The sequence below is a fragment of the Ursus arctos genome, unplaced genomic scaffold (assembly GCF_023065955.2).
Source record: "Ursus arctos isolate Adak ecotype North America unplaced genomic scaffold, UrsArc2.0 scaffold_6, whole genome shotgun sequence".
In the NCBI taxonomy this organism is placed as follows: Eukaryota; Metazoa; Chordata; class Mammalia; order Carnivora; family Ursidae; genus Ursus; species Ursus arctos.
The window spans coordinates 21,263,101-21,290,567 of record NW_026623078.1 but is presented as its reverse complement, the minus strand read 5'-3'; the positions used below and the strand labels follow the sequence as shown (position 1 = coordinate 21,290,567).

At 38.6% G+C, this 27,467-nt stretch overlaps 1 protein-coding gene and 1 pseudogene across 10 annotated transcripts in view; one reads left to right on the top strand and one right to left on the bottom strand.

Annotated features, from left to right (window-relative positions):
• The first annotated feature begins 1,742 nt into the window (after positions 1 to 1,742).
• Positions 1,743 to 3,196, top strand: LOC125281041 (small nuclear ribonucleoprotein E-like; annotated as a pseudogene).
• A 14,234-nt stretch (positions 3,197 to 17,430) lies between these two features.
• The window catches only part of YTHDF3 (YTH N6-methyladenosine RNA binding protein F3), a 40,054-nt gene continuing 30,017 nt past the window's right edge, over positions 17,431 to 27,467 (bottom strand). For all 10 annotated transcript variants that reach the window (XM_048212686.2, XM_026516423.4, XM_057307995.1 and 7 more), the window contains one exon: positions 17,431 to 20,555. In XM_048212686.2, the coding sequence (XP_048068643.1) occupies positions 20,532 to 20,555 (24 nt within the window). In that variant the 3' untranslated portion in view covers positions 17,431 to 20,531. The remainder of the gene's footprint in view (positions 20,556 to 27,467) is intronic.

Below are 27,467 nucleotides of genomic sequence, written 5' to 3'. Positions count from 1 at the left end.
AAAAGAAAAGAAAAGAAAAGAAAAGAAAAGAAAAGAAAAGAAAGAAAAAGAAGTGTCTCTTTATCTCTGATACTATTCCTTTTTTGAGTCTACTTTCTCTGATTTTAATATAGGCACTCCGGTTTTCTTACAATTAGCTTTTTCATGCTATATTTTTGCCATCCTTTTCTTTTAACCTCTGTCTTTAAATATAGTGTTAAACTAGCCCTAGAATAAAGCTGATTCTTGATGCGCCCTAAGAAAGCTTAATAACAAGGCTCCAAAAATCAAGCTAACCCTGAAGTAACATCTCTAACCTGTTAACATAAAATTCAAAACATTTTTTAAAGAAGACAACAAAATCCAGGAACTCAACCACTCAAGATTACAATGGCAATTAAAATCATACCAGATATGCCAAGTAGCAGGAAAATGCGACCTACAACCAGAATACAAGTCCCCTAAGATGGCGGTGATGATGGCATGTAAGGACGTATTCAGTTACTGATGCTGCCTGTCTAGGCTCTGCAGGCCTGATCAGCCACATCATTTCATTTAGTCTTATCTCAGTAAGGACTCTTCCCAAGAATGTTCAGATGAGATACATAAATGTCCTATTTGGCTTCAGCAATGGCTTTCCAGAGCCCATAGCCTCACAGAGATATGTTTTTAATATACCCAGTCAGCCAACACTCAGGTGCCCAACCAGATAGTTATGTTGTGAGTCATGGCTCAAGAGTCAATAAAAATAAAACACACCTGGCCCTCAGGATATTGTCTATAGCAACAGCGGGTGCTCTCCATGTAGGCCATTGTGCTGACCTGACCTTATCAGAGCCGGTCTTCCAAAATTGTCTTTGGTCTAGCCAGCTGCTGCCACCCAGTAGACACCATTAGCTTTACATTTGGCTCAGCCCTGAGAAAACCAGCTGCTCTTTGCCAGAGTCTCCAATCAGCATTGTTATCAGTACTAGGGACCTCTACTTCAAGGACATCCTGGAGTTCATAGGCCCCAAGGGTAGGGCTGCTGGAACAGCCTGTTGCACTGCCTCTATTTCTGCTTGTTGCTCAAATCTCCAGCTAAAGTTGGCATATTTTCATGTTGTCTTATCTGTTTGGCTCAACAAAACGCCTAAATGAGGCAACATTGTCTCCAACCCAAACAATCAAATAAGCCACCGGGCTCCCATTTTGGTAGTGTGGGCCAGAAGGTAGATAATTTTTTCTTTCTGCCTCAGGAGTCACACTTTGCTCCCAAGAATTTGGCTGTTTTCTGTATTTAATCAGAATTAATTCCCACATTCTCATGTGAGTTAGTATGGGCTCTAAAGTCACTGCCACCTGTTCTGTATGGGGTCTATGGTGGGCAAAGTCTAAGATGGCCTCCACACACCCTGCTTCCTGGCATTCACAGCCTTGTATGATACTGTTTTTGAGTAACTTGCTTCTAAATCAATAGAATACCTCAGGATTGAGGGGATGTCACTTTGTAATTAAATTACATAATCTTATGTGACGTCCATCTTTCTAGCAGACTCTCTCCCTTGCTGGCTTCAAGAAGCAAGCTGCTCTTTGGAGAGGCCCACATGGTGAGAGCTAAGGTAGCCTCCAACAAACAACCAGTAAGGAACTGAGGCCCTCAGTTCAACAACCCTTGAGGAACTAAATTCAGCCAACAATTATGTGAACTTGGAAGCAGATACTTTCCCAGTAGATGCTCTGGAGGAGAGCCTAGCTTTGGTCAACACCTTGACTGCAGCCTCATGACGGATCCTGAGGCAGAGGATCCAGGTAAGCATACCAGATGACTGATACGAAGAAACTAAATACTGTATCTGCTATCTTAAACTACTAAATTTGTAGCAATTTGTTACCCAGAAAGAGGTAATTCATATAGGGCTTGATGCATGACGTCATCAATGCAGTGAAACAAAGGCTTTTGAATGGAGAGAGATTTACTTCATGTCTCTCTCTCTGAAGAACGTGAGAATTCACATACTCCTGTTGCGGTACCATAAAGAGGTATTGAGGCCCCAGCCAGGGAAAGGCAACTGATCTTGATCTCCTTATGCAAAAAAGGATTTTTAAAGGCATCAGCAATGCTCAAGGTGAAATTCCAGGTGGCACCAGTTTTTTACATACAATATCTGGAATAGCCAGGGCTATAATAACTGAATTCAGCGGCAATAGTCCACCATAAGTATCCAACTTTCATTTGCCCTTTCAATGACCACACTGTACTGTTGTAAAGAATTGTATCCTCAGTACTCCTGCTGCCTTTAAGTCCTTAATCATGGCTTTGAATTCCTTTATTTCTATATTATAATTCTACATTGCTTTCACTGTATAAAATGGATGGTGCCTTCTTTGTCTTCTTCCCACTACCATCTCCGGACAAACAACTCCTCTCAGTTGGGAAAACCCTCTTGTAATTTATAAGCATTTACAGTCCAAGTATGTAAAACATCAACTCGAACTGCGCATTCAGCAACGAGAGCAACAACAGCAGTGCTTTACGGTCCTTTCAGCAGCGCGATCCGGATGACTAGTTACTTCTCTCCCACATTCCACTCCTTTTTCAAATCTGGCCAATTGAATACGTGGCTCTCACTGCTCCAAAAAACCTGATAAAAGATCAGCTTCCGCTGTGGCATACCCCGGCCAGTGCCAAAAAGTGCAGAAGGTGATGGGACAGTTCATCAACCTTCAGATACTTGCAAAATAAATCTCAGATTCAGGTGTGGCTTTGTGAGCAAGTGAACATGCAGATGGAGGGCTGTAGCATTGGTTTTGAGGAGTGCATGAACCTTGTATTAGATGATGCAGAAGAGATTCATTCTAAAACCAAGTCAAGAAAACAATTGGGTTGGGGCACCTGGGTGGCTCAGTCTTTAAGATCCTGCCTTCGGCTCAGGGCGTGATCCCAGAGTCCTGGGATCGAGCCCCGCATCGGGCTCCCTGCTCCACTGGGAAGCCTGCTTCTCCCTCTCCCACTCCCCCTGCTTGTGTTCCCTCTCTCACTGGCTGTCTCTCTCTCTCTCTGTCAAATAAATAAATAAAATCTTTAAAAAAAGAAGAAGAAGAAGAAGAAGAAGAAGAAGAAGAAGAAGAAGAAGAAGAAGAAGAAGAGGAAAGAAAAAAAAGAAAACAATTGGTTTGGATTTTGCTAAAAGGAGATAATATTATCCTGCTCCAAATTGTCTCCAACTGGAAATGAGCAATAAAGTGAGAAGTTCTTGAGAAGGCCGTGTAGTTTGGTTTTTTTTTTAAGATGTCTTTTGTTGGAAGCGTAGTTCCAAAACATTTGTTCATATTGCTTTGATTACCTTTTAAGTTATTACCGGATGACAATAAATGCTGTGGCATTGTTTTCATTAAAAAAAAAGAAGAACTTGATAAGATAATCATGTGAACAACAGTAGCCAGAAGAGCCATAAAAGTTTGTACTCCCAGTCCTTTCAACCTAGGCCATTGTACCCTCAATGGAGTGTAAGATCGTCAGTTCTTTCAGAGTTTCTTCTAGGTCTAGTTCCTTTTTGGTCCCACCCTTAATCTGTCTTTTCCTTATGGGCGGTAAACCTGGACATAATATAAGGTAAAAAAGCTCCCTGACTTATTCCTTCTAGTAGCTGGAGGTTGATCACTATAGAGGAATCTGGTTCTAAAGAGGCACTTTCTGTTTCACCTGGGTGGACAACTGCCTCTTGGATTCCGCCTCCCCCAGTTTATATATAAGCCAAATTTCTCCAGCACTCATTCCATCCACCTCTTCTTTGGGAAATCCCTGTTAATCCATATCCAAATGGCCTTATTGCTGGATTCCTTTGAAGGGGTATCGTTTTTATTCTCATTCTTGGTTTTGTTTCAGATGGCAGAGACATTGCTTATTTGGGGGGATGGGAGGTATCTAACCTGGGCAATCATCACGGTCTCCTGCACAGGGACTCCAGGTACCAACAACAAAATTCATAAAATTCCCCACATTGAAGGTCAGATTTTAAGAACTCATCAGTCATTCTCTGGGTATGGGACTCATTATTAGGCTTGCCATTTTTTCCATTGTACTAACCAGTTTGGAGAAGCTATACTCTCATGCTTTGAATAGCTTATTCCATGGTATTTCCTGGAACTTCATCATCCTTAAAAAAAAGTCTCCATGAGTTGGCCATGTTGTAACATGAAACAGAAATCCAAAGGCTTTCTATGGAGCATAGAAAGATTGGGATTCCGTCCCAAGTGAATAGCTTGCATAATGGCTCGAGGCATTGGGTTACATGTGAGACAGCCTAGCTGCTGCCAGTCACCCTCTAACAACAGAACCTTTGCTGTTTTCTCATCAACTAGAAACACCTGCCAAGTCTCTAAGAGTCCCTGATGGAAAATGTTTCCTTTAGATTCTGCTCAAAACTTCAATAATTTCTTCTCCAGTTCATCTCTATCTATTGATACTTTCTCATATATAACTAAAAGATAACCATTGATACTTTTTACTCTGCCTGGCAATCCCCTTAGGCAAACTGTGTTAAAAGTATGATTTTGCTATTTACCAGCTGTGTGATAATGGGAAAAGATCTCTAGTTTGAATTTCCTCACCTCGGTAATAGGGATATTGATGCCATCCTTGCAAAGTTGTTGGGCAGGTATAGGGCGCAAAGCTCTAGCCACAAGTTCATTTGATACATTTGCTATTTTCCATTCTATCAACTTTCTGCCAAGCTTTTGTTCATGGGTAACATGGGTCATCTTTTCTCCGACCTTCAATGACAATTTCCACTTCATCCTTCCAGGCCTCACTTATAGTCTCCTTGAGTCTCTTCCAGCTCCTACCCACCCCAAAGCCAAACCCATATGTTACAAATTTTTGTGATAGGTCTCTCGTGAGGTTATAATCAGGAGGGGGTGAGGCTGAATCATTCTGAGGCTTCCCTCAGACACTGGCATGGATCCATCTTTCTCTCCATCTAGTGTCATGTGGTTTCTCCAACAGGGTAGCCAGATTTTTTGTATGGCCAATCAGGGCTCCCAAAAATGTAAAACCAGAAGCTTCTAGACCTTCTTAAGGCTTATACCTACTTAGGCACGTGTCACTTACCACTGGTAAGTGGTAAGATCCTTAGGGGACATAAAGTCTACCTCCCAATCAGGGCATGATAAAGGAACTGTGGCCATTTGTTATGACTTTCATGACTTTTTTAGGCTTGTTGGAGACACATTTTAAGAAGAATTTCCTCCCAGGTGCATGTGTGTGTGTGTGTGTGTGTGTGTGTGTGTGTGTGTATAACTTGGCATACTGGCTTGTTGGTAAAGGTTCTAGCTGTGGTCATCTGGGAGAATCATGTGACCTCTGTGCTCAGCTCTGGGCTCTTGCTAGAACAATGCATTTCATTAAGAACAGATTTTGCTATAGCTCTTTTCTGCGGGCACATTTTCACAGACTCATTTCCTGGGATAACAATCTTAGCTATCAAGAAGAGTAGACCTTTAATTTGTTCTTGGTGGTAGGGGGGAGGTTTAAAACAGAGATAAAAAACAGAAGATAACACAACACATCTCTCGCTGCTGATTAAAAAAAAAAAGTCAAAAGAAACAGAAAGTTAAAACCAAGAACACGTCCAGCCTTTGTTGTTGGAAGCAGACAGGCAGCCCTGAATTTTTACAGGGTCTATTTCTGACGTGCATTTTGCTCACCTGCAGGTGTCACCTTATCACGTTAATGCAGCACCAACTTACAGAGGCATCTTCTAAACTAGTGAGCTCCGCCAGGAGCATTTATATCTTTACGGAACAATCGAGTTGATCAGTGGCTCTTGCTACATCTAAATGCTTCTCAAGAAGCAGAAGAAAATGTTTGATTATACCTCATTAAACAAAATGACATAAAATGAGGTGCTTGGGAATATTATCAGACTTGGGCAAAAATCACGGGTTCATTCATTCATTCAAAATTTTGTGTTGACAAGCGTCTGCTGTGGGACAACAACTGCTTATGATTTCAGAATAAAACATAATAAAAAGCAGTATGGGAGAAGTGCCCTTATAAGGGGGAGCTCATAAGAGCGGGCGACACTGTTAAAATTATAAAGCCACCTACTATCTCTGATGCAGGCCAGTGATGGCCTCAGGAGCGGATAGACACTCACGCGGTCAGCAGCATGGAAACTACCTGTGCAGGTGGTTTGAGAAGGCTGAAGCTTCACTGAGAAGTCTCTGTTAACGTGCTGGTCCCAATATGGCGCCTTGGTGTCACCATCAGACTCACCTTCTAGGGAAGTCATTAGAGGACCGTTGGAAACATGTTGGCCTTTGGTATTAAGCCATAATCAAGACGGTTCATCCAAACTGCTAACTGAGAGCACAGCTTGAAGCGAATGAGACATAATTCAGGTGCAATTTGATACGACAGTGGAGAGAATGATGTCAGGGCACAGAAGAAAACCCTGGTGCAGAAAGCATTACTGCATTTATTCAACAGAGTCCAGGCTATAAGAATAGGAAGAACAGTCTCCATCCTCAAAGAAAAACACCTGTTACCTCCTGCCGAGCACCTCCGTCTGCCTGCCATCATGCTATGAGCCCTTGCATAAGTTCACACTGCCCCCAGAACAATCTTGCAATGATGGCATCAATGTTCCCAATCTACTGGTGAAGAAACTCAGGCTATAGGAGGTTAAATATCTTGCCCAATATCACATCCTTTTGCCCCAGGTATGGCTGCCACCAAAGCCTCTACTAATTCTACTGCATGAAGCAGTCTCAAGTAGAGAAGAAGACTACTAGTCAGTGGCCACGAAGGAACTCCAACTAAATCAGACCAAGGAGTTGTGAAAGGTTTCAGGGAAACACTGATGCTGGGATTCAATCTTGGAAGATCATAGATTTATTCATTTAAATTTCAATTACTTTGTTAATTATAAGTAAAAGCTCTTGGTAGCTAGTTCAAACTAAAGAACGATATAAGGCAAAGAGCAAGACCTCTCTTCTTCCCGCCCTCATACCCTGCAAGTCTCCCACCAAAGTTCAGAAGTAGCCATTGTTATGAATGTCTTGTGTATATATCCAGAAACTTTATCTATAAAATCCTTTAAAAAATCGCTTTACATTTAAATTATGTGCTAAAATTCTATGTAAATCTTCTATTTCAATTAGGTGTTAGATTTTACAACTCGTGCTACAGGTCATTCAAATCATATGTGACAGGAGTTTTTTATTTTAAAATACTCCAACATATCTCCGCTTAAGCATTCATGGCTGTAGAGTGTTTCACTGTAAGGAATTCCAGTTTATTTTTTAGATGAACAGACTCGTTCCCATTTCTTAATTATTTGTTATTAGAAATAATACTACAGGGGCGCCTGGGTAGGGCAGTCCTTAAAGCGTCTGCCTTCAGCCCAGGGCGTGATCCCGGCGTTCTGGGATCGAGCCCCACATCAGGCTCCTCCGCTGGGAGCCTGCTTCTTCCTCTCTCACTCCCCTGCTGTGTTCCCTCTCTCGCTGGCTGTCTCTCTGTCACATAAATAAATAAAATCTTAAAAAAAAAAAAAAAAGAAAGAATTCTACAAGGAGCATCCCCACATCCCCACATATTTTCTGCACTTATGCACAGAAGGAGAAATTCCTAGAAGAAGAATTCAAAGTAGCACTGAAAACATGAAGACTACGGGCTTGGAGTGGGGGTTACTCTGAGGCTGAGGACCCACTTAGGGGGTACTGGGAAACTAGGTACTGTTGAGAAGACGAAAGCTTCAAGAGCAGAAGTAGAGCATAAAAACACGGATGTGACCTAAAGAAGATTGTGGAGAAAGCCCGAAGCTTCTGCCCGTCCACGTCCTCACCACCACCCACCACGTACGACACACACGCGTGCACGCACACAGCAGCTCTGATCCGGTCGTAACCATCCCCCATTCTAATGAGGGGTTTTCATAAAATGCTGTGAATTTTAACCTTTCCACATCTCATATGCTGCCACACATAACTGAAGCTGGGCAGAGCGATAGGGATCATAAAAGCAATCCCTGGAAGTCTTTTGGAACCCAACAGAGGTCCCAGGAAGTCAGACAAATCCACAGTGTGGGACAATGAGCAGTAGAGCAGCTGACCTTGATGACCCAGAGTCACACGAAGGGAGCAGACTCATTTCTCAAATTACCACTGTAAAATCATCATTATTTTTCTTAGACTTTAGACCTTCCTTCTTTATAGGAATCCTGGGGATGGTAAGGGAATTGAAGGAGGCGGCAGATAGGAAAAAAGCTTCATTTTTTGCCCTCCCCCAAACTGCATATACACCCTCCAATGTGACGAAGGTTGTCCTGCATATTGATATTTGAGATGAGAAAACCTAAGTCAAAAATATTATAGTTTAAAGAAAAACAAAAAAAACCCTCAACCAGGGCAATGGAAAAATGTAATCAAACCTCAATAGCTCCCTCTGCTGTCATTTTGGGTAATTTTCAAAATGCTTTTGTTTTATTTTTGTTCTTTTTTGTAATTATTCACTTTGGAATCACATTAAGCTGGGTAGCATAAAAGTCAGTTGATAAAATCCTCACCACTTTGTCTGCAATTGGAAGCATCTTTCCTGTACCATAAATAATGATCATTTTATGATCAAACCTCTTCTAAATGGTAGAGGTGTTCATGTCACTGAAAGAAGTGATTACATTTCTGAATTGAAAAGTGACATATATGCTTCAATAACATGGAAACATTAATCTTTAAAAATAAGACTCATTTAAAAAATAAAATGTTTGATATTTCACTTGTGCAGATAATTTTTGGTCATGTGGAAGCCGAAAAGCCCAGGGCTTTGAGGAAGATCTACAGTTGGGTGCAAAGAAGGAAAGAAATACTAGCCAAATTAGGAAAAGAACTCGATCTTCCCCGTGTGGACAGCCAGGACGGCAGGAGGGAGAGGAGGGAGGAAGGGAGGAGGAAAGGCCTGACAGTGAGGGCTTCATGATGCCGCCAGGCACTGTGCCTCCTCATTTCATTCTCCAACAAATCTGTGTGAGAATATTTTTCATTTTACAAGAAAATGGACAGATTTATTTAATTGTTTGGTCAGTCAACAACTAAGTGAAAGGTTTGGGCTCAGATTTAGAAGTGTTTGGCTTTGAAGTGGAAACAAACTCTGAGCTTCAAGTCCTAGTTCTCTCACTCCCTGAGATCTTAGAAAAGTCAGAGCCTCCCAGCCTGTTCCTTCACCTGTAAACTGTGATTGAAACCCCTCCCAGGTCCCTTTCAGCAGTCTGAATGATCTCGAGATAAATCACTGGGTTCCCACACCTTATCTGATCCAGAGAAAATCCAATTTAAATTAGAATTGAAGGCAATTTTGGAAAAAAGGAAGAAGGAAGGAAGGAAGGAAGGAAGGAAGGAAGGAAGGAAGGAAGGAAGGAAGGGAGGGAGGAAGGAAGGAAGGAAAAAGACAGAGGCAGAGAGGGAGAGAGGCAGAGAGGAAGGAGGCAATTCTCCAAAGCGGTTAAAAAGAATAGTGAAGGTAAATGGGGATGTTATCAGGCAGCCAACTTGCTCCTTGGTAAGGAAAATGAATGTCACAAGCTTTCTTTCAAGCAATAAATAGCAACACCAACTTTCTCCTACTCCATGCATCCCCCGTTCAGAGGCAGACTTCCGTGTCCCAGGCAATGAAAGCCACCATTGCAGCAGCCATGGCGATGGTTGGCCTTCCTCAATCTAAGAACGGGCTTGGGGGAGTGAATGACTCGTTCAGCCGGCAGGTCTTGAGGACTCTCTGTTCCGGGCAGGGTTTATGGCAATAAAGAAGACAAAGTCCTTTAACCTCGTGAATGTCACACTTTTACAAAACAAAGACCATACACAAAAAGTTTTAGATAAGTTCTAGGAAGAAAATAGGAGGTAGGAGATTAGGATAACAGAGTAACTACTTCAGATATGGCGATAAGGGACTTAACTCCCTGGAAGTTACTTTAGCTGAGAAGAGAGCGAATACCCAATAGAGGCAGAGGACAGTAAACTTGGAGGTAGCCATGAACCTTAGGTTGGGGGAGGGGACAAGAAAGCCAGTGTGACTGGAGCAGTGTGACTAGGCAGAAAGGAGGCAGGGACCGCAGCGGGGATCCAGGCTGCCTAAAAACGGGAATGAAAACACTGCTGAGGAAAGTGGAGACAGCAATCACTGATTCCTGGGCAATTTCTCCGGCTCTGGTTACCACGACCTTTGCGTGGACCGTGGCCGGTTAAATCAGTGGCACTGGAAGAAGACCAGAGGCCACGGGCAGCGAGAATGCTGACTGAGTGGGAGGGCAGGGGTTAGGGCAGACAAGGAAGACCCAGGATAAAAAGAAACATTTCCCTACAGACACAAGTATCCTCATAAAAACTCCTTCGCACACTTATCAATACTAATTTCGTGGCACAAATCAAAACTAATTTTTGGTTAAACCATTCCTGTTATTTTTATAGGCAATAAAGTATCAGATAAGGTGAGGAAATATGAAGTTTAAAAAGTTCAGCGATGACTAAAAGCTATGAATCAATAGATCCTTAGTCATGAGTCTGCTGAGATGTGTTTTTGACTTTATGTTCATAGATCAAAAAGGAAAAAGACTGGCGTGCACCTGCAGGAAGGTAAGGGGGCCTGGGAGTGTGTACGGTGGGGAGTTAGCCAAGACAGAACTCGAGAAGCGATTCGACAGATCTTGTTACGGATAACCCATTCACACAGCAGAGTATGAACACCGCCAGCCCATCAACAAAGTGTGCCCCAGAGGAGTGGTGCCCCAAATGGGTCTGCAGGGCCAAATGTATATTCATAATCATACGAAGACTTTTCATCTCTCATTCTCTCAGGAGGGCGCAAGTCCAGTTTTCCAGAGGATTACATGAGAAGTGATACTGCAAAGACTGAACACAGGACAGATGAAAACCCAACTGCTTGAAAATGTTTGTTTTAACTTCCAGTATGGTGAATATCAAGAGATATAACCCACACGAACAAAAGCTCTTTGGGGTCTTTCATAATTTGTGTGTAACAGGATCCTGAGACAAAAATGTTTTGAGTACTGCTGCCCAACCTGTTAATAAATTTGACATTATTATTACATATTATGAATATTGTATATTACAAACAGGACCTTTATGGAGTTCACTGAGTACTGGGAAGTACATCCAGGTATCAAAACCATTCAAAAACCACTTTAAGGTAGTAAATAATCTGTATGTCTACTGTGGGCCTGTGTAAAGGTCCTGACTGGTGTTAAAAAAAAAAAAAAAAAATACACAATAATGCAACATCTGAGGTTTTCCTCAAAACTAGTGTAAGACCTCACTGTGAATGGAAGAGTTTCCTCACCCAACTATAAACATGAACTAAAGAAGATGGGTACCTCCATGTGAATAAAACTTGGTATTGAAGTGTCTTTTTAAAATTTGAAACTTTGAGAGGAAGCTGTTCAAAGGTCTTCTGTAAGATCTTTTTAATCCGGGTGAAAATGAATACTAATGAATACTAATGAATAAGTAGTTTATTTCTTCATTTATATGCTATAGGAAAGCATTCCATTGGTTTTTAGTTTGTTTTTAATGTGTGACCTTTCAAATATTGCCTGGACAGCGTAAACATTAACAAGCAAAATCAAAATGAAAAAACAAGCCTATCTGGAAAGCCTAGGCTCCATAATTCCAAAATAACCATTTAATGGCTGATTTCCTTTTTTTTTTTTCCCCTTATTAAAAGGAAGTAATGTGGGGAAAACCATCAGTTTATATAAGCTCTTAGAAAATGAAACATGTGCCTTTCTTTCCAAAAGAGAAGTGGTTTACTCAAGGTGGTTTCCAAGACTTGACAGGTTTTCGCGGCTGTAAATGGAGATACCAGTAACTGTTAACTGGGTGAATGTCTTCTCTCCGGCATTTCATAGAGAAAACATTTCTTACGCTTTTGATATTAGAAATAAATATGTAAGTGCTAGCACATGGTATTTTCTAAGTGGTATGAATAGTTCTTTCTCTTTATTACATTTGCGAAGATACCATAACAGCTTATCATTACACATGGACACATGTAGCCACATGCAGAAAATGGTTAACCTGTTTAATGCAGAGGGAAAAAAGTTTTTGGACTTTAAAAAGAATAATTTCGGTTAAAATCTTAAAAATGAACAGTGTTAAATAATGAAATTGAAGTTAGTTAAGAAACGGATTCATAAGGGGGCGCCTGGGTGGCACAGCGGTTAAGCGTCTGCCTTCAGCTCAGGGCGTGATCCCAGCGTTACAGGATCGAGCCCCACTTCAGGCTCCTCCACTATGAGCCTGCTTCTTCCTCTCCCACTCCCCCTGCTTGTGTTCCCTCTCTCGCTGGCTGTCTCTATCTCTGTCGAATAAATAAATAAAATCTTTAAAAAAAAAAGAAATGGATTCATAAGACGTGATACAAACTTTAAACATTTTAATTTAAAACAGACGTATACTTTAATTCACCCACTATTTGATATACGTCCAAGACTTTTTCTTTGAAAAGGAATCCGGTGATTCGAGTTCCCTGATGTCTTTCTTCTAGGAACCAGGCCTTGTCTCTAATGCATCACCTAAGATTTCCCACAGGAGTGAGAACTGAAAATACACTTGCACGCTATGTGCACACTTGCACATTTTTCTGACTTTGCTCATGAGTGTTTACAGTTTTCTGATCTATACGTAATTAGACACCTCCCCTCTGCCAGGTGTTTCCAAAGCCGTCAATTTAGTTTTCATAGAAACAAATCTTTCAGTCACATTTTATCAGTTTACATATTTAAATCTCGTAATAAAAGAAACAAGTACAACTGGAATCAACGAGTTGAGAAAGCAGCACAGGTGACTCTTGGGCAGATACACACATGGCCAAACCACAGAACAGCCACGAGATACGCGAGTGGGAGTGTGCTCCAAGCACGGGTGCTTCACAGAGGAGTACAGCAAGCCCAGGCAGAAATACTACACTTAATACCTTGGGTGGAGACCACAGCTTCAATATTAGCATGCAGCGATATTATGTTGAAGTTTTATTTGTAAAAATTTCACCCCAAGATATAATCTTTCTTTCAAATACAAATGAGAAGGGTTAAAACTGCCATCTTGTTTCGAGGATGTCAAATACCTCTTGCTTCTAAACTGCAGTACCGCCGACGAACCGCGGAGGTAACCCATCCACGTTAGTATCTCCATTCTGAATTGTTACGGTTTATAATGAAGCTCTATTTACTAATGACAAAGCGAATCTGCATATTGGCACCCACAAAATGGAGGCAGTCCCTGTGGCCAGGCCGTCAGGAAACAAACCAAGTCAGCCTGCTCTCATACCTGAAACACCTGCCGAGGAAACCCAGCACGCACCAATCACAGTCCTCCAAGTCAGCCTTAGCTAGCTCACCTGACCTAAGAAACAAGGACCTGCCAACCAGTCATGACCTATTCCCTTGTTGCCTCTTCTTGCATTCTGTAAAACTGGCACTTGCCCAAAATCCTTCAGGAAGTGTGCGCCACTGCTTGGCAGGCACCATAGTGCCCAATCCACGGATTATTTTCCCCTGAATAAAGGGCATCAAACTCATCACTAAATTGCTTTAGCTTGGTCATTGGATACTAATACACTTAAATGGTATCAATATCAAGGACTGTTTGTAACAAAGCAAAACATTTCTTCTTATGGGATTTGGCTTCAATTTTCTTCTATTGTGTACAGGTTTTCTTATGTTATTCCCCCATATTTGCTTTCCTTTTGGTCTGATTTGCCTTTCGTTCTGCCATCTGCTCTGCTCTAGCCAGATAAACTAATTTTATGTTGTTATATTTTACTTATTTAGAAAAAACATGGCTGACAGTTAAAACTCTGGAAACCAAAAAGTTGGCAAAACAAAGATAAATGATAATTTAAGCTTTATTCAGGAAGTGACTGTTCTCCGGATCTCAACAGAACATTATGAATTGAAAGTAATCAGTTTTCTACAACTTCTAAACTGCATGTAAGTAGGGAAGATTACCATGAGAAATCTCCAATGGCAATCAATAAATTCTAAATTCTCCTAAATCTCTAAATTCTAAATAAAAGAGGCTAGGACAGTTAACATGTGAAGGTTTGCCACAGGTCCAGGGATTTTGGTAAGCACTTTCTGAATGTTATGTCATTTAATCCTCCTGAAAAAAGGATCTATTTTCATTCTTTTAATTTTTTAACTGATGAGGAAATCTAGGCTTGGATCTAGTTTAGTGGACCCAGGATTCAGGGACAGGTCTGTAGGCCTCCAAAATCCATGCTCTTTGCCAGAATATTATGCAGCAGCCTCAGAAGTTATTTCAAAAGAATTCCATCAAAAGACAGATGCCAAGCTATTTAAATCACCCTTTCTTTTTAATGGAAAGAACCACTGTAACCTCACTGTTTAGCTCCTAACTCAGGGCTTTCAACCCAGCCAAATCTGAATTTGTTCAGATTTGACCATCTGTTCTTACGTATACACGTAAGATGAAGGTATTTGCCATTATCTAAATCTCCTTTATTAGTATTTATTTACTCAATCCCTTTGTTAAAATCATCATTCTATACACAGACTTAGAACTCAGGGAGCAGGTATGAGTCTCCATTGAAATTCCTCCAATATACAACTGTTCTGTTGAAAAAAAGAAGGAGAAAGTGGAAAAAGAGTTCTAAAAGGGTACAAGCAAAAAGGAAATGTATTGACACAGCCTGATGGGATGAGGCTAGGTAGTAACAAAACATATTCTTATATTCCTCTTCAAAAATACAAGGATAAGGGGGAACACAACTGCCCCCTCAAGTGTAGACTGTGATTCTTTAGAAGCACAGTACGGCAAGGAGGAAAAGAGTGACTTTACAATGGAGAAACCCAACATTACCTCGGCCAGGTGACCAAGGTCAGCATCAACAAGTGTATGTTGGGGCTATGCATCTTCGATACGATGGGATGGAAATGGCAATTTCCCTACAGGGTGTTCCCCTCCCCAAAACTCATAACCTCACTCTAATCCTAAGAAAATCACAAGATAGGGACGCCTGGGTGGCACAGCGGTTAAGCGTCTGCCTTCGGCTCAGGGCGTGATCCCGGCGTTATGGAATCGAGCCCCACATCAGGCTCCTCTGCTATGAGCCTGCTTCTTCCTCTCCCACTCTCCCTGCTTGTGTTCCCTCTCTCGCTGGCTGTCTCTATCTCTGTCAAATAATAAATAAAATCTTTAAAAAAAAAAATCACAAGATAAAACTCCAGAGAGGCATTCTAGAAAATATCTGACCAGTACTCAGCACTGTCAAGATCATCAAAAACAAGTCTGAGAAACCACCACAGCCAAGAGGAACCTACGACGACATGGCAACTAAGAGTAATGTGCTATCTTCGATGGCCCCTGGACTAGAAATGGACATTCACTAAAACTTTAAAAATCTCAAAAAGTATGACGATAATGTATCATCAAAATTGGCCTATTAATTGTAACAAACATACCATACTAATGTAAGATGTTAATAGGGGAAGCTGGGTGCAAGGTATACAGGAGCTCTGTACTGTCTTCCCAACTTTTCTGTAAAACTATCCTAAAAAAGCGTATTAAAAAAATCCATAAGGATAATGTGAAATGGCAGTATAATAGAAAAAAAAAAACACCTTGGATTTCTTTGGAACACATTCTCTTGTCTCTTTTTATCAATACTATGGAAAAGATGGGGATTTTATACCACTGAACTTCAAAAACCATTGAAGGGAAGCAGTGGTCATATTCCCATCAAATACAATGCGTAAAATCTAATTTGGGCTATTCATTACTTATATTCTAAAAATAAACAACGAGGACTATTAAAAATTATGTTGGTTTCCAAACTTATTTTCGAAAGACCTAACATTCACTATTGCTAGAATAAGTCATAGTGTACAAAGCTATTTACACCTAAATTATAGGGGTGCCTGGGTGGCTCATTCGGTTAAGCGTCTGCCTTCAGCTCAGGTCATGATCTTGGGCTCCCTGCTCAGTGGGGAGTCTGCTTCTCCCTCTGCCCTTCCTTGTACTCTCTGTCTCAAATACATAAATAAAATCTTTTTTAAAAAAATTATAAGACTTTAGAACTGCAAAGAACCTTGGATGCACTGTACACCAATCTCTTGGTAAGTGCACTGAAACAAAGGAAATTTGCTCAGTGTCAACCTACCAGTTAGAAGTGACTCAAAGTCTGGTCTTTCAATTTTCAATTCTAAGACCTTCTTCCCCTATATGATAATTCCATTCTGATTACAGACATGTCAGATAGAGCCAATCATGTTTTTAAATGGCATTCAAATACCTACATCCCTAAGTGTGTTCTATGTAAGGGGTATTCTTTTGATGGGCAAGTAGGGGGCAGGAAGGGATGAGGAACCCATCAGTGTTATAAACTTCACACATCTTCCTTGCATTCTAAGTTTTACAAAAATAGTGCTTCATTTACATTTAGTCCCAACGCTGTACAGGTAACTCAAATTAGAGTAGACAAATTCTGAACTTAGTGCAGTATTTATAAATAAACTGTATTTAAACTGCTACTATCATGTGTAGGTGACATATAGTTCTATTTCTCACTAGTACACCAAGAGGAAGGAGAAAAGAATACTCCTCAAGATGATGCAATTCCAAGTACTGTAATTAGAAAGCTTTGAGTTGGTCCATTAACTTCTGACAGCAAGAATATTTTAGTTCCTAAACTAGACTTACTACACCTAGTATCACTAAGCAAGATAAAGCCAGGCAGGTAAGAATTAGGGTCCCGACAACAAATGAGCAGCCTCGAATATAAATACGCTGATGAAATGCAAACCCTCCCTTTAGGAAAAGACCAGTAAAAAGGAGGTTTCTTATGATGCCACAGTGTGGGACACCTGGGGTGATTCTGTACAACTGTGCCCCGATCACATGCCAACAATGCTGTACGCATCTGGAAAGTTTTGACAGCACAAAACTAAACTCTCTGGTTTCCCCCATCAGAACAAGTACCTTAGATAAAGAGCCCAGCCAATAATCAATGCACCAGCCAGATTCATCACGATCTACATAAGCTCTATCTATCCCAAAGGATAACATACAGACTGTTAGAAAAGCATTCCTTGGTACCAAGAATGGGGGATTAGGGTTATTAGACAGCTGGTATTACCACTTCCTCCTATTATAGGAAAACAAATAGGCCTCTTTCTCTTTTGCTCTAAGTTTAGTAGTAAGAGCATGTAATGCAATAAGCTCACTGAAGCGGATAAAGATTAGGATAAACTGTTATCCTCCCTCTCTTTAATTCCCCCACTTAATTTAAATGGCCAACTAAAACAAGCGATACAATCTATTTGTACTCGAGAGAAACGTCAATCAGGAAATCCATAACAGCACAGACAAAAATGTTATGTTTTCTGGCAGGCAATACATACTTTTGAAGATAAAATGGAAAAAACACAGATATGAGTGAACAATTTTTATTGAAACCCTCAAAGATTAAAGAGGACCAAATGGTGAGTTTGGGTACCATAACAGAAAATCTCACCTAACTGTACCATCATTCACAGGAATGAACAAACCCAAACACGACAAAATTCAAATTCTCATGTAATTGCTACAAGTGAATGTAAATGAACTAATCATTTTATCATAACCTTTCTTTAATCATACGAAAAAGAAGGGAATTTACATGGCATAACAAAAGATATGCAAAACTTAATGAAAACACAATTCTCTTAAATTTTTCAAACTTATTTTTATAGGATGCAGAATGCACTTGAAATGATTAAATGACTTAAGCTGATTCTTTTTTATTGCAAACTGTTTTAACATCAGCTTAGCCCCCATGCATGGTATTCAAAAAGAACACAGCTTTTGAATTAGAAAGATCACTCAAGTTAAAATGAGGAATTAAGTAGTGAAATTAGGAAAAGGCTGGGGTTTCTTCCGAAAGGAATCTTCAAGTACCAATATGTATAGAGAAAGAATACTAATTTTGGTTACATTTTCCCCCTTACTGTTAAATATACAAACTATAATACCTTTCAAAATAAAATACCCACGTAAGATAACTTTAATAAGAAACATTCAAACCAGATCTTGGAAAAATATTAAGCAAGAAATTTACTGGGCCAATAATGTCTTAATTTGTGATTATTCCAACATTTGATGATGTGTCTCCTGCTGTAGAGCCCAGGTTCTCTCCCTTTTGGTCCCTACAGTTAAGAATATTTAGTTAGTTGTGCTATTGAGACAATCTGTAATAATTTCACTTACAGAAAAAACTTTCTGCCATACAATGACAGACCAAAGAGGAAGAGAAGGTAGGTGCTCTGAAGAAAACTTAAATGAGAAAAAAATTACCAATTTTGAAAAGATAAAAGTGTTTTTGTTTGTTGTTGTTGTTGTTATTGTTTTTCCCCAAAGGAATGCTGCACCCATTTCACTTAATATTAGAAATCCAGGTTAAAGGCACTGGGATGTACTCCTCACCATGAATAGACGACTCAACTACATCTGACATCAGAGTCTGCTATTGCAATCAGCCTGCTTGCGGAGTGAGTGACACTTCTTACATAGAAACCTAATGTAAATTAAACAAGTTTGAATCCACTTATAATGTAACTAGTTTTATAAAAATATTCAGAGTTGCTAATAAAGCACCAAGAAAAAGAGAACCTCAGAGAGAGGACTCAGACCCTTCCTACAAGGTCACCCCTTTACAGTTTTGTCTAATAGGACCTCCAGAGTGACAAGAATCATCTTTGACATGTCCTACCTCTATAATCTCAGGGATGTAGAACATTGCTCTGGTGACTATACCCAAATGCCAATCTTCATTATAAATAGTTAAGAGACAGGTTATAAGATTTCATGGCTTACTCTTAAAAAGGTAAAATAGGTGCAATTTTCCTTTAAGAAAGTATTTATTCTGTAATATACCACTAACATTTTGATGTTCCCTTCAGTAAGCACTGATATAACTACACTGGGACTACCCAAGAACTGTGAAGTAGCTCCGATTATCTACAAATACTGTATTTTTTCCCACTTGAATACAGTATTTGTACATTTAAGAAAACATTGTACAAAAAAATTATATAAATGAAAGCCTCAAAGAAATATCTGTCACTAAACTTTGAATCGAAGTGACCAAAGACCATAGTAAACGAAAACATTTCTAAACATGATGTAAACATAAATGGAGTAATGCAAAACATCAAGGTATTCAGATCTACTATATTGCTATTTTCACCCTTAATGTATCTTTCTACATAGTTTTCTCCTTTTGGAACAGTAATATAAGGGGCAGGACAATATCTTCATAACCTTATGCCATCAAATCAGTTAATACAGATGCGTGACACATTTAATTATACAAAATCAATTTGCTTCAAGTTACAAAATTAATGTTGATATGTAATTAATGAAAAAAATAAGATGTTAAAAAGATAACTATAAGAATACCCAGATATATGCTGTATTCCCATTTATATAGATCTGATCAATAAAACATCAACACATTCACTTAGATACTGATTTAATCCATGGATCAAGGCCATATTTTCAAAGTATTTTAAGGATGCCAGGACACTGCAAAAGCTGGAGAAAAGAGTTGAGGAACAGTATATGCTTGCTAAACAAGAACTATTTTTATTTAGCTAGTGAATACCTAGAGTAATAAATTTTTACTTCATGATAGCAATCAGGCTCGCAAACACCCAGAAATAGGAATTAAGGGTTTTAAATGTAGTTATAAAGGTCATAAAAAGTCTGATTAGACTGAGGTACATTTACTCAAAATTTTGAGATTCATTAAGTGGTAGCAAACAAAATAATTCCTCAGACAAATGCACATTTTTCAGTATACATATTATTGGGGGAAGGAGGGGAGAAGAATGTGCATTAATTGGTGAAATCCACCAAGCTGCATATCAATATTCTGTTACACCAAACAGTTTGAAGACAAGGGAAATGTTCTAATATAATTTCAGATTATGTTTCATTTGGCTAAAATAGAGCTTAAGGTTGCTTTGCCATATTAAAAGTTTACTACAATAATTTTTCACATAAACATTTAGACTCGAACTCCAGGACTAAATATGGCATGATTATTTTGCTTTTAATCTGTCAAATAGCTAAAAATTGACAATTTAAAAACTACAACAAAGAAAAAGTTGAAGCAGTGTGACTCTTACATCATTGAACCACTTCTAATGGTTAACTGTTAGTATTTAACAAATTCAAAGAGTTAATGAATCCTTGCATTCATTCAGTCTTCTGTGCCTTAGCTAGGATGCATAATTACAAAAGACAGCAGATACTGGTAAAAGCTTCAGGACAGAAAGTGCTTGACGAAGTTACAGTTCTCAAGTGTGTTTGGTGAGAGTATAAGGGCAGATGCGCTGATGAAAACCATTACAAGAAGAGTCAATTCTGTGTTAGAGTTCAAAGATGTCACCTTAAGCAGAAAAAAAGCTTTAATAACGTCTTCTTTGACTTATTAGGCATTTCCAGAGTCTACATCATTAGTGTTGTAATTCTAACAGGACATCTTCATATGGTTATTGTTTGTTTCTATTTCTCTCCTGAAAGAAAAACACAAAGAATTTTAATAAAATACTATCATTATTTAAAAATTGTAATTATTTGTACGATAATGCCCACCATCTTCATAAAAACTTCTTCAACTACTAACTGGAGTAATTAAAAAAGATTTACTACTACCTGTACACACCACAGAGGGATGGTTATCACAAAACATTTTAAAATAAAGCAATCTAAATACAAAGACCTATTTCAGGAGAGTATGGCCCTCTCCACAGCCCTACCTCCCCATGAGATTCTGTTTAAGGTGAGAATACGGAATGTCTTTTTAGGCATTTTAATGAGTTCTTAATGGTGAGGTATCAAATAGACTAAAAGGCCTCTGTAGCAATTTGAAAACTATCGGCTAGGTAGAGTTAGGAGGAAAGGAAGAGTTGCATTAAACTGCATTCAACTTGCCTTACACTGAGATTCTAGTGTTAATTAAAAAATACTCTCAATCACAAACTTCCTCTATATCACATTCCCACATTCATTATTGTAACTTTCTCGTATCAAGAAACATGATTATTTTTTAATTCCTTTAAGAAAGTGAATATCCCCTGAACAAAAGTAAGACTGAGTGATGTTTACACGATGTTTATTAACCAAATATTTATCTACAGTACTTCTGTGAAAAAAGGACGACCAGCATTGTGCATGTCTATCAAGTGAATGCACCATGTAGTTTGTTTGCACCACCTTGCTGGTTTTGTTTGTTTGTTAGTTTGTTTTTTAAAGATCTTACTTATTTGACAGAGAGAGCAGACAAGCAGGGGGAGCAGCAGGGCAGAGGGAGGAGAAACAGGCTCCCCACCAAGCAGGGAGCCCGATGCGGAGCTCGATCTCAGGACCCTGGGATCATGACCCTAGCCTAAGACAGATGCTTAACCGACTGAGCCACCCAGCTACCCCTCTAAGTTTGTACCTCTAACAAGTTCACAGGTGATCCAGACACTGCTGGTCCAGAGAACATACTCTGAAAACCACCTGTGTTTAAACAAATTATGACTCACTCTCTCTTTTTTCACTACTACCATTTTTATTTTTCCATGAGTAATACATGTTCTATAATAAATATGAATACACTTTGCAAATGGTCAAATTAGTTTCCCATCCTGTGACAGCATCAGAAAACTGTTACTTTACGTTCCAAAGAGAACGTTTAAGTTCTTTGTTACTAAATTCCTTTCTTTTTAATTTTAATTTACTCCTAGACCTTGAAGAACAGTATTTTATAAAGCTAATAAAATAAATGCCCTACTACATGATAGCTACAAATAATCTTATACACACATTATCACTGGAAGACTCTGAAATTAAACAAAATGAAAGACACAAAGCTAGCTAATTAATCATATTTCAAAAGGATAAACAAAAACAAAAATCCAACAATATAAAAAAAAGACAAAACGAGAATTTAGTACCAGGAAGAGTAGTCTTATTTTATAAAGGCCTTACGCTTTTAAAAAACCAGCCTAGGGGCGCCTGGGTGGCACAGCGGTTAAGCGTCTGCCTTCGGCTCAGGGCGTGATCCCGGCGTTCTAGGATCGAGCCCCACATCAGGCTCCTCCGCTGGGAGCCTGCTTCTTCCTCTCCCACTCCCCCTGCTTGTGTTCCCTCTCTCGCTGGCTGTCTCTACCTCTGCCAAATAAATAAATAAATAAAATCTTTAAAAAAAAAAAAAAAACAGCCTAAACATAAATTCAGTTCTAAACTGAGGGAAACAAATAGATTTGTATGAATTCTGAAGCCTGCTTTAATTAGCCAGATATAAAAAACTAGACAAATTCATCAACTCCACGAAGAGCCCCAAAAGTACAGACCAAAAAAATGGCACTATTTAAGGATATGTTAGACAAAGAACTTTAACTCAAGGGAGATGATCAGATGTATCAATGAGGATCATGTATTATTTAAATAGAAGTTAGAGACGCTATTTCAGTTTGAACAGTAATCAACTATGCACTTTGGATCAAATTTAAAATATATAAATTACACATATATTATAATAAATTTATGTATGTAATACGTAACTTCTAACTCAGTGGACAGAAAAAGAGGAAAATTTAAAAAAATCAATCCAATAGAACAGATGGGTCGGGGGTGGGGAGGGGCTTGAATGATCTAGATTTAATTAGAAAGTACAAAATAAGACAGCAGAAATACACATTTGTATCAAGCAACGAAAAAATATATGTTCATCAATGAAAACATAGCAATTCAGATGTTTCAAAAATCCAGTTATACATGATTACAAGAAAACAAAACTTAAGGACACAAAGTTAAAAGTAATGAAAAAACATAAGACAACACAAACCAAATAAAGACTGAAACAACTATATTAATACCAGATAAAACTGATTTGAAGGCAAAAACCATTGCTGGGAGATAAAACGGTCACTACATACTAAATAACAGACATTTTAAAAATAAACTAACATTAAACTAAAAACTTTACATATATTAGAAGTTGTCAGAATTATAAAGAAAATTTGACAGTCTTCTCATTATAGGAGAATTTAACACATTTCTCTAAGTAATTGGTAAAGCAGAAATAGTAAAAATATAGACTGAACATACATAATATAGAAAACTGAGGCAATTATAGGGTATACACTGAACAACCACAAAAGGCAACTATATGGCGGACTGGAAAGCAAATCTCATTAAATACCAAAGAGTCCACGTCATGCAACATCACATTTTCTGACATCAGTTTTAGAAGCAAAACAGATAAACAACAAAACACCTTACCCACATTTGGAAATTCTAAAAACACACTTCTAAAAGTCTCCCAAAAAATCACAATGGAAATTCAAAAAATTTTACATCAGTACAATGAAAATGCTTAGTCTAAGCCCCACCAAACACTTAGGAATTTACATATGCAAAACTAAAAAAAAAAAAAAAAAGGGCTGAAAAATAATGAGCTCATCATCCAACTCAATATGTTAGGAAATGAGTAATAAGTTCCCAAAAGTAGAAGGAATGAAATAAGATAGCAGTAGAAAATAATGAAACAGAAAACAAGAATAAAGAGAACCAAAGAGAATAAAAATTGGTGTTTGGGGGGGAAAGCTAGTGTTTGGGAGAAAAAAAAAAAAAAAAACCCTAACAATAGAAAAAATCTCCAGAAAGACTGATTTAAAAAGAAGATGCGTTTAATATCATGAGACTGATACAACTAAAAAGTAAAAATACTACTCATGCCAATAAGCAAAAAAAACCTTTTAAAGCAACTTCCTAAAAATATAATTTACCTGCATACAATTTACCAAATCAAACTCAAGAATAAACAGAAAACCTGAAGAGACCTGTAATAACTAAAGAACATTAACCAACAATTAAAAATCTACCCCGCACGAAAACCCACCAGGCTCATGTTTTTGTTTGTTATGTACATATGTATGCATGCATGCATGCATGTAATCTCTACACGTGACGTGGGGCTCAAACTCAAGACCCTGAGAACAAAAGTCAGCCAAGAGCCCCCAGACTCACATGGTTTTAAGACGTACATTTAACTAATTGTCCTAGAATTGATCATTCTAAACTTAACACCAACTATTCCACAGACTAGAAAAAGGGGGAATAGTTCCTGAGTATTTTGAGGTTAGCAATACTTTGATACTAACACTGTCAAGAGAAGAATGAAACAGTAACAGTCTAGTCTCACTTGTCACAAAAGGATCTCTTAAAGGCTGTTTTGCTGGTAACAGAGTGTAGAGGAGCAAAGGTGAGGACAGGAAGGCCAGTAAGGCCAGCACAGTAATAATCTAGTACAATAATAACAGCCCTTCAATGGGGATAAAAGATACAGGGCTAGTGAAGAGCTCAGATCCGGGGTATGTTTTGAAAGCAGAATCAACAAGACTTACTTACTGATATATCAACTGTGAGTAGATGCGGAGTGAGAAAAGTATCAAAAATGAGTCCCGTAACTAGAAGGGCAGTGGTGCCCTGTACACAGACAGAGAAGGTTTGGGGCAGGCAAAGAAACAGGGGAGTTATATTAGATTTCGGATGCTTATTAAACAGCTGTGAGAAGATGTCAAATAGGCAGTTTGATATATGAGTCTGGAGATAGGAGGAAAGGTCCGGGGTGGGTATACAAATTTGGAAGCCCTCAACATAGTAAACGTCCATCAAAACTCAGATCTTCCTGAATATGGTCAATACCTTGGCTTTAAGACATCAAAACCCGCATTTATGTTAACATGATCTAGAACTGAGACTGACACTGTTAATATTAAATAAGTATTTAAATATAATGAGCTATCTATGGGCATGCTATCAACCACAGACCACTAGAAATATGAGACTAAGCAATATGGAGCTATCAGTGATAACTTCTTGTGCTATTCTAAAATGGACTATATATTACACAGCTGACATTATAAACTACATGTACTGGTGTGTTGCTGGGAAGTAACACAGGGAGAAAGAAAACCCGAATTATACAAAAGGAGCCATGGTCCAGTACACCTAAAGGACTGTGTCTTCATTGATAGTTCAGAAGAAGGCATTTTAAACACACACTCTTTAGGACACAAACTTTCCAAAGTGACTCACAGAATTTTCACTTTTAATAATGACTGACAATTCAAAAGACAATTTGCAGAGGGATCCCTCCATCTCTCATTTTCCATTAACAGAGCTGGCCTCGACCAGACAGATTCAGAGATTTGAGGGCTTTTGAGTCTCTGGTATTGGGCTTCTTCCCCACCTCGAACTGAGCAGACACTGGAGACTAGTATGTGATCCGAAGGCCCAGATGCAGAAATTGGCCTGTGGAGATGAGCTCCAGGAGGAAGTGTACTTGCCAACCCATGCCTTTTTGACAGAGCATAATGGATGAGCTAAGACTTCCCTACCTACGAAACAGCGGGAAAACAAAATTTTCGTCAGTGCCCTCAGAGGGGCCGACAGCTTGCCCTTAATGCTACAAGTAAATAACTTATTTCCTTGTAATCACTGGTAGGTTTATCACTATTAGTGATATTTCAGTAACCAGACCTGAGATTACATAAGCCACAAGGGAAAAAGCAACTGTGTATGTAAGAAGCCACACCATCCAAAAAGAAAATGAGAATAAGCACTAGGAACATAAGCACAATAAAACAGAATGCTGAAAGACCCAGTGAATACCTGGAGGAAAAAAAGAGAGAATGAGAGAGAGAGAAAGCAGGCAGGCGGTCACTTGAGGCCCAAATGCAACAAACACCTTTTGTCTAGCTTAAAAATCTGACTTTCAAATTGAAAGTTTCAGTAGATTGAATTAAAGGGGAAAATGGTCACTGCCTCATTTGAGGAGTAGAAATATTAAGTCCGAGAATTACCTTGATTGCAAAGCAGGAAAGAGAGCTGGAAATCACAAAGAAAAAAATAAGAGAATTATAGGATAAATCTCAGACAAAATGAATATTCTAGAAGTAGGAAAAAGAACAGATACAAGAGCTAAATAACAACTAAAATAACAATAAAAAAATCCACAAATTCTTTAATATTCTTTCCTGCATGAGGTGGAGCTTGCTTTTCCTCCTGTAAAGTGTGGGGCTGGACATTCTGACTTGCTTCTAAGAACAGAGTATGCAAAGGGAGAAAAGGGATATTTACATTAGAGAAACCTAGCAGACACGACCTTAACCAAGTAATCAAAATTAGTATCAGTGAGTAGTAAAAGTCACCTATAGTCCTATAGTCAGATGAGAAGGACACACCACTATACAGTATTCTTCCCACAAACTCAGTCTAATCATGAGAAAGCATTAGGCAAACTGACACTGAAAGACACCGTATAAAATACCCGACCAGTAGTCTTCAAAAATGTTAAAGCCATGAGGGATGAGAAAAGACAGAGAACTGTCATAGCTTAGAGAAGACTAAGGAGACATAAAAACTAAATGCAAAACTGGTTTTCCAGATCTGGAACAAAAGAGACATCAGTGGAAAAAGTGGGGAAATCTGGAAAAAAGTCTGTAGTTAACAGTACCATACCAATGTTAATTTCTTAGTTTGGATAAACACACTAGCATTATGTAACATAGCAATATTAGGAGAAACTAGATATACAGAAACATCCTGTATTATCTCTGCAACATTTCTGTAAAATCTAAAAATTATTCAAAATAAAGTTTTAAAAAATCATAATAAAAAGTTAGAAAAATACAACTCCCAAATATATTAAATACCATGCTGCTACAGAAATATGAAATACATAAATGTTCTAAAGGGTATTGTTAATTTAATGGCTGTCCAGCTTCTCTTTTTATCGTTTATGGGATAAGTGTTAAAATCTGCCTCAAAGTTAAAACCAGTAAATTATCAGACTTCATTTTTAAATTAAAAAAAGGGGGGGGGGGATAGGCATGTTTCAAAAAAAGACAAAATTATAGATGAAGAATGACTATAGTTGAAACATACAATAGATTCACTGGAAAATTAATTACTTACCAGGAATAAAATCTACTCAGATTGGCTTACACGACTGAAAAATTTTACACTAGAGAGAAGAACAAGGGCAGTAACAGATGGATAAAACCCCCAGCTGTTCAAAAGCCTGTACATTTGTCCAGATCCATTAAAGTGCTTTAATACTGAGATAAGCTTCCGACCTGCACTGTCCCAAAAATATGATCAATCATTTTGCATTAAGAAAGCAAAAGACAAAGAATATAAAGGAAACAGACCAATTTTATACTGTAAAATAAATTCAAAATTAAAAAATCATCAAGGGAAAGGATAACGATTATGCTTTGGAGGTTCTGTTTTGAGAAGCCAATTCTTGATCCTCTGCGTGACCACACCATAATAAAAAAACTGCTTTAACAGATTCCAGTGCCCAAGTCTGCATTTACAGAATAAAGAAGCATTTCAGGTTTGAATAAGTATATGCAGTCCGATAATTTATA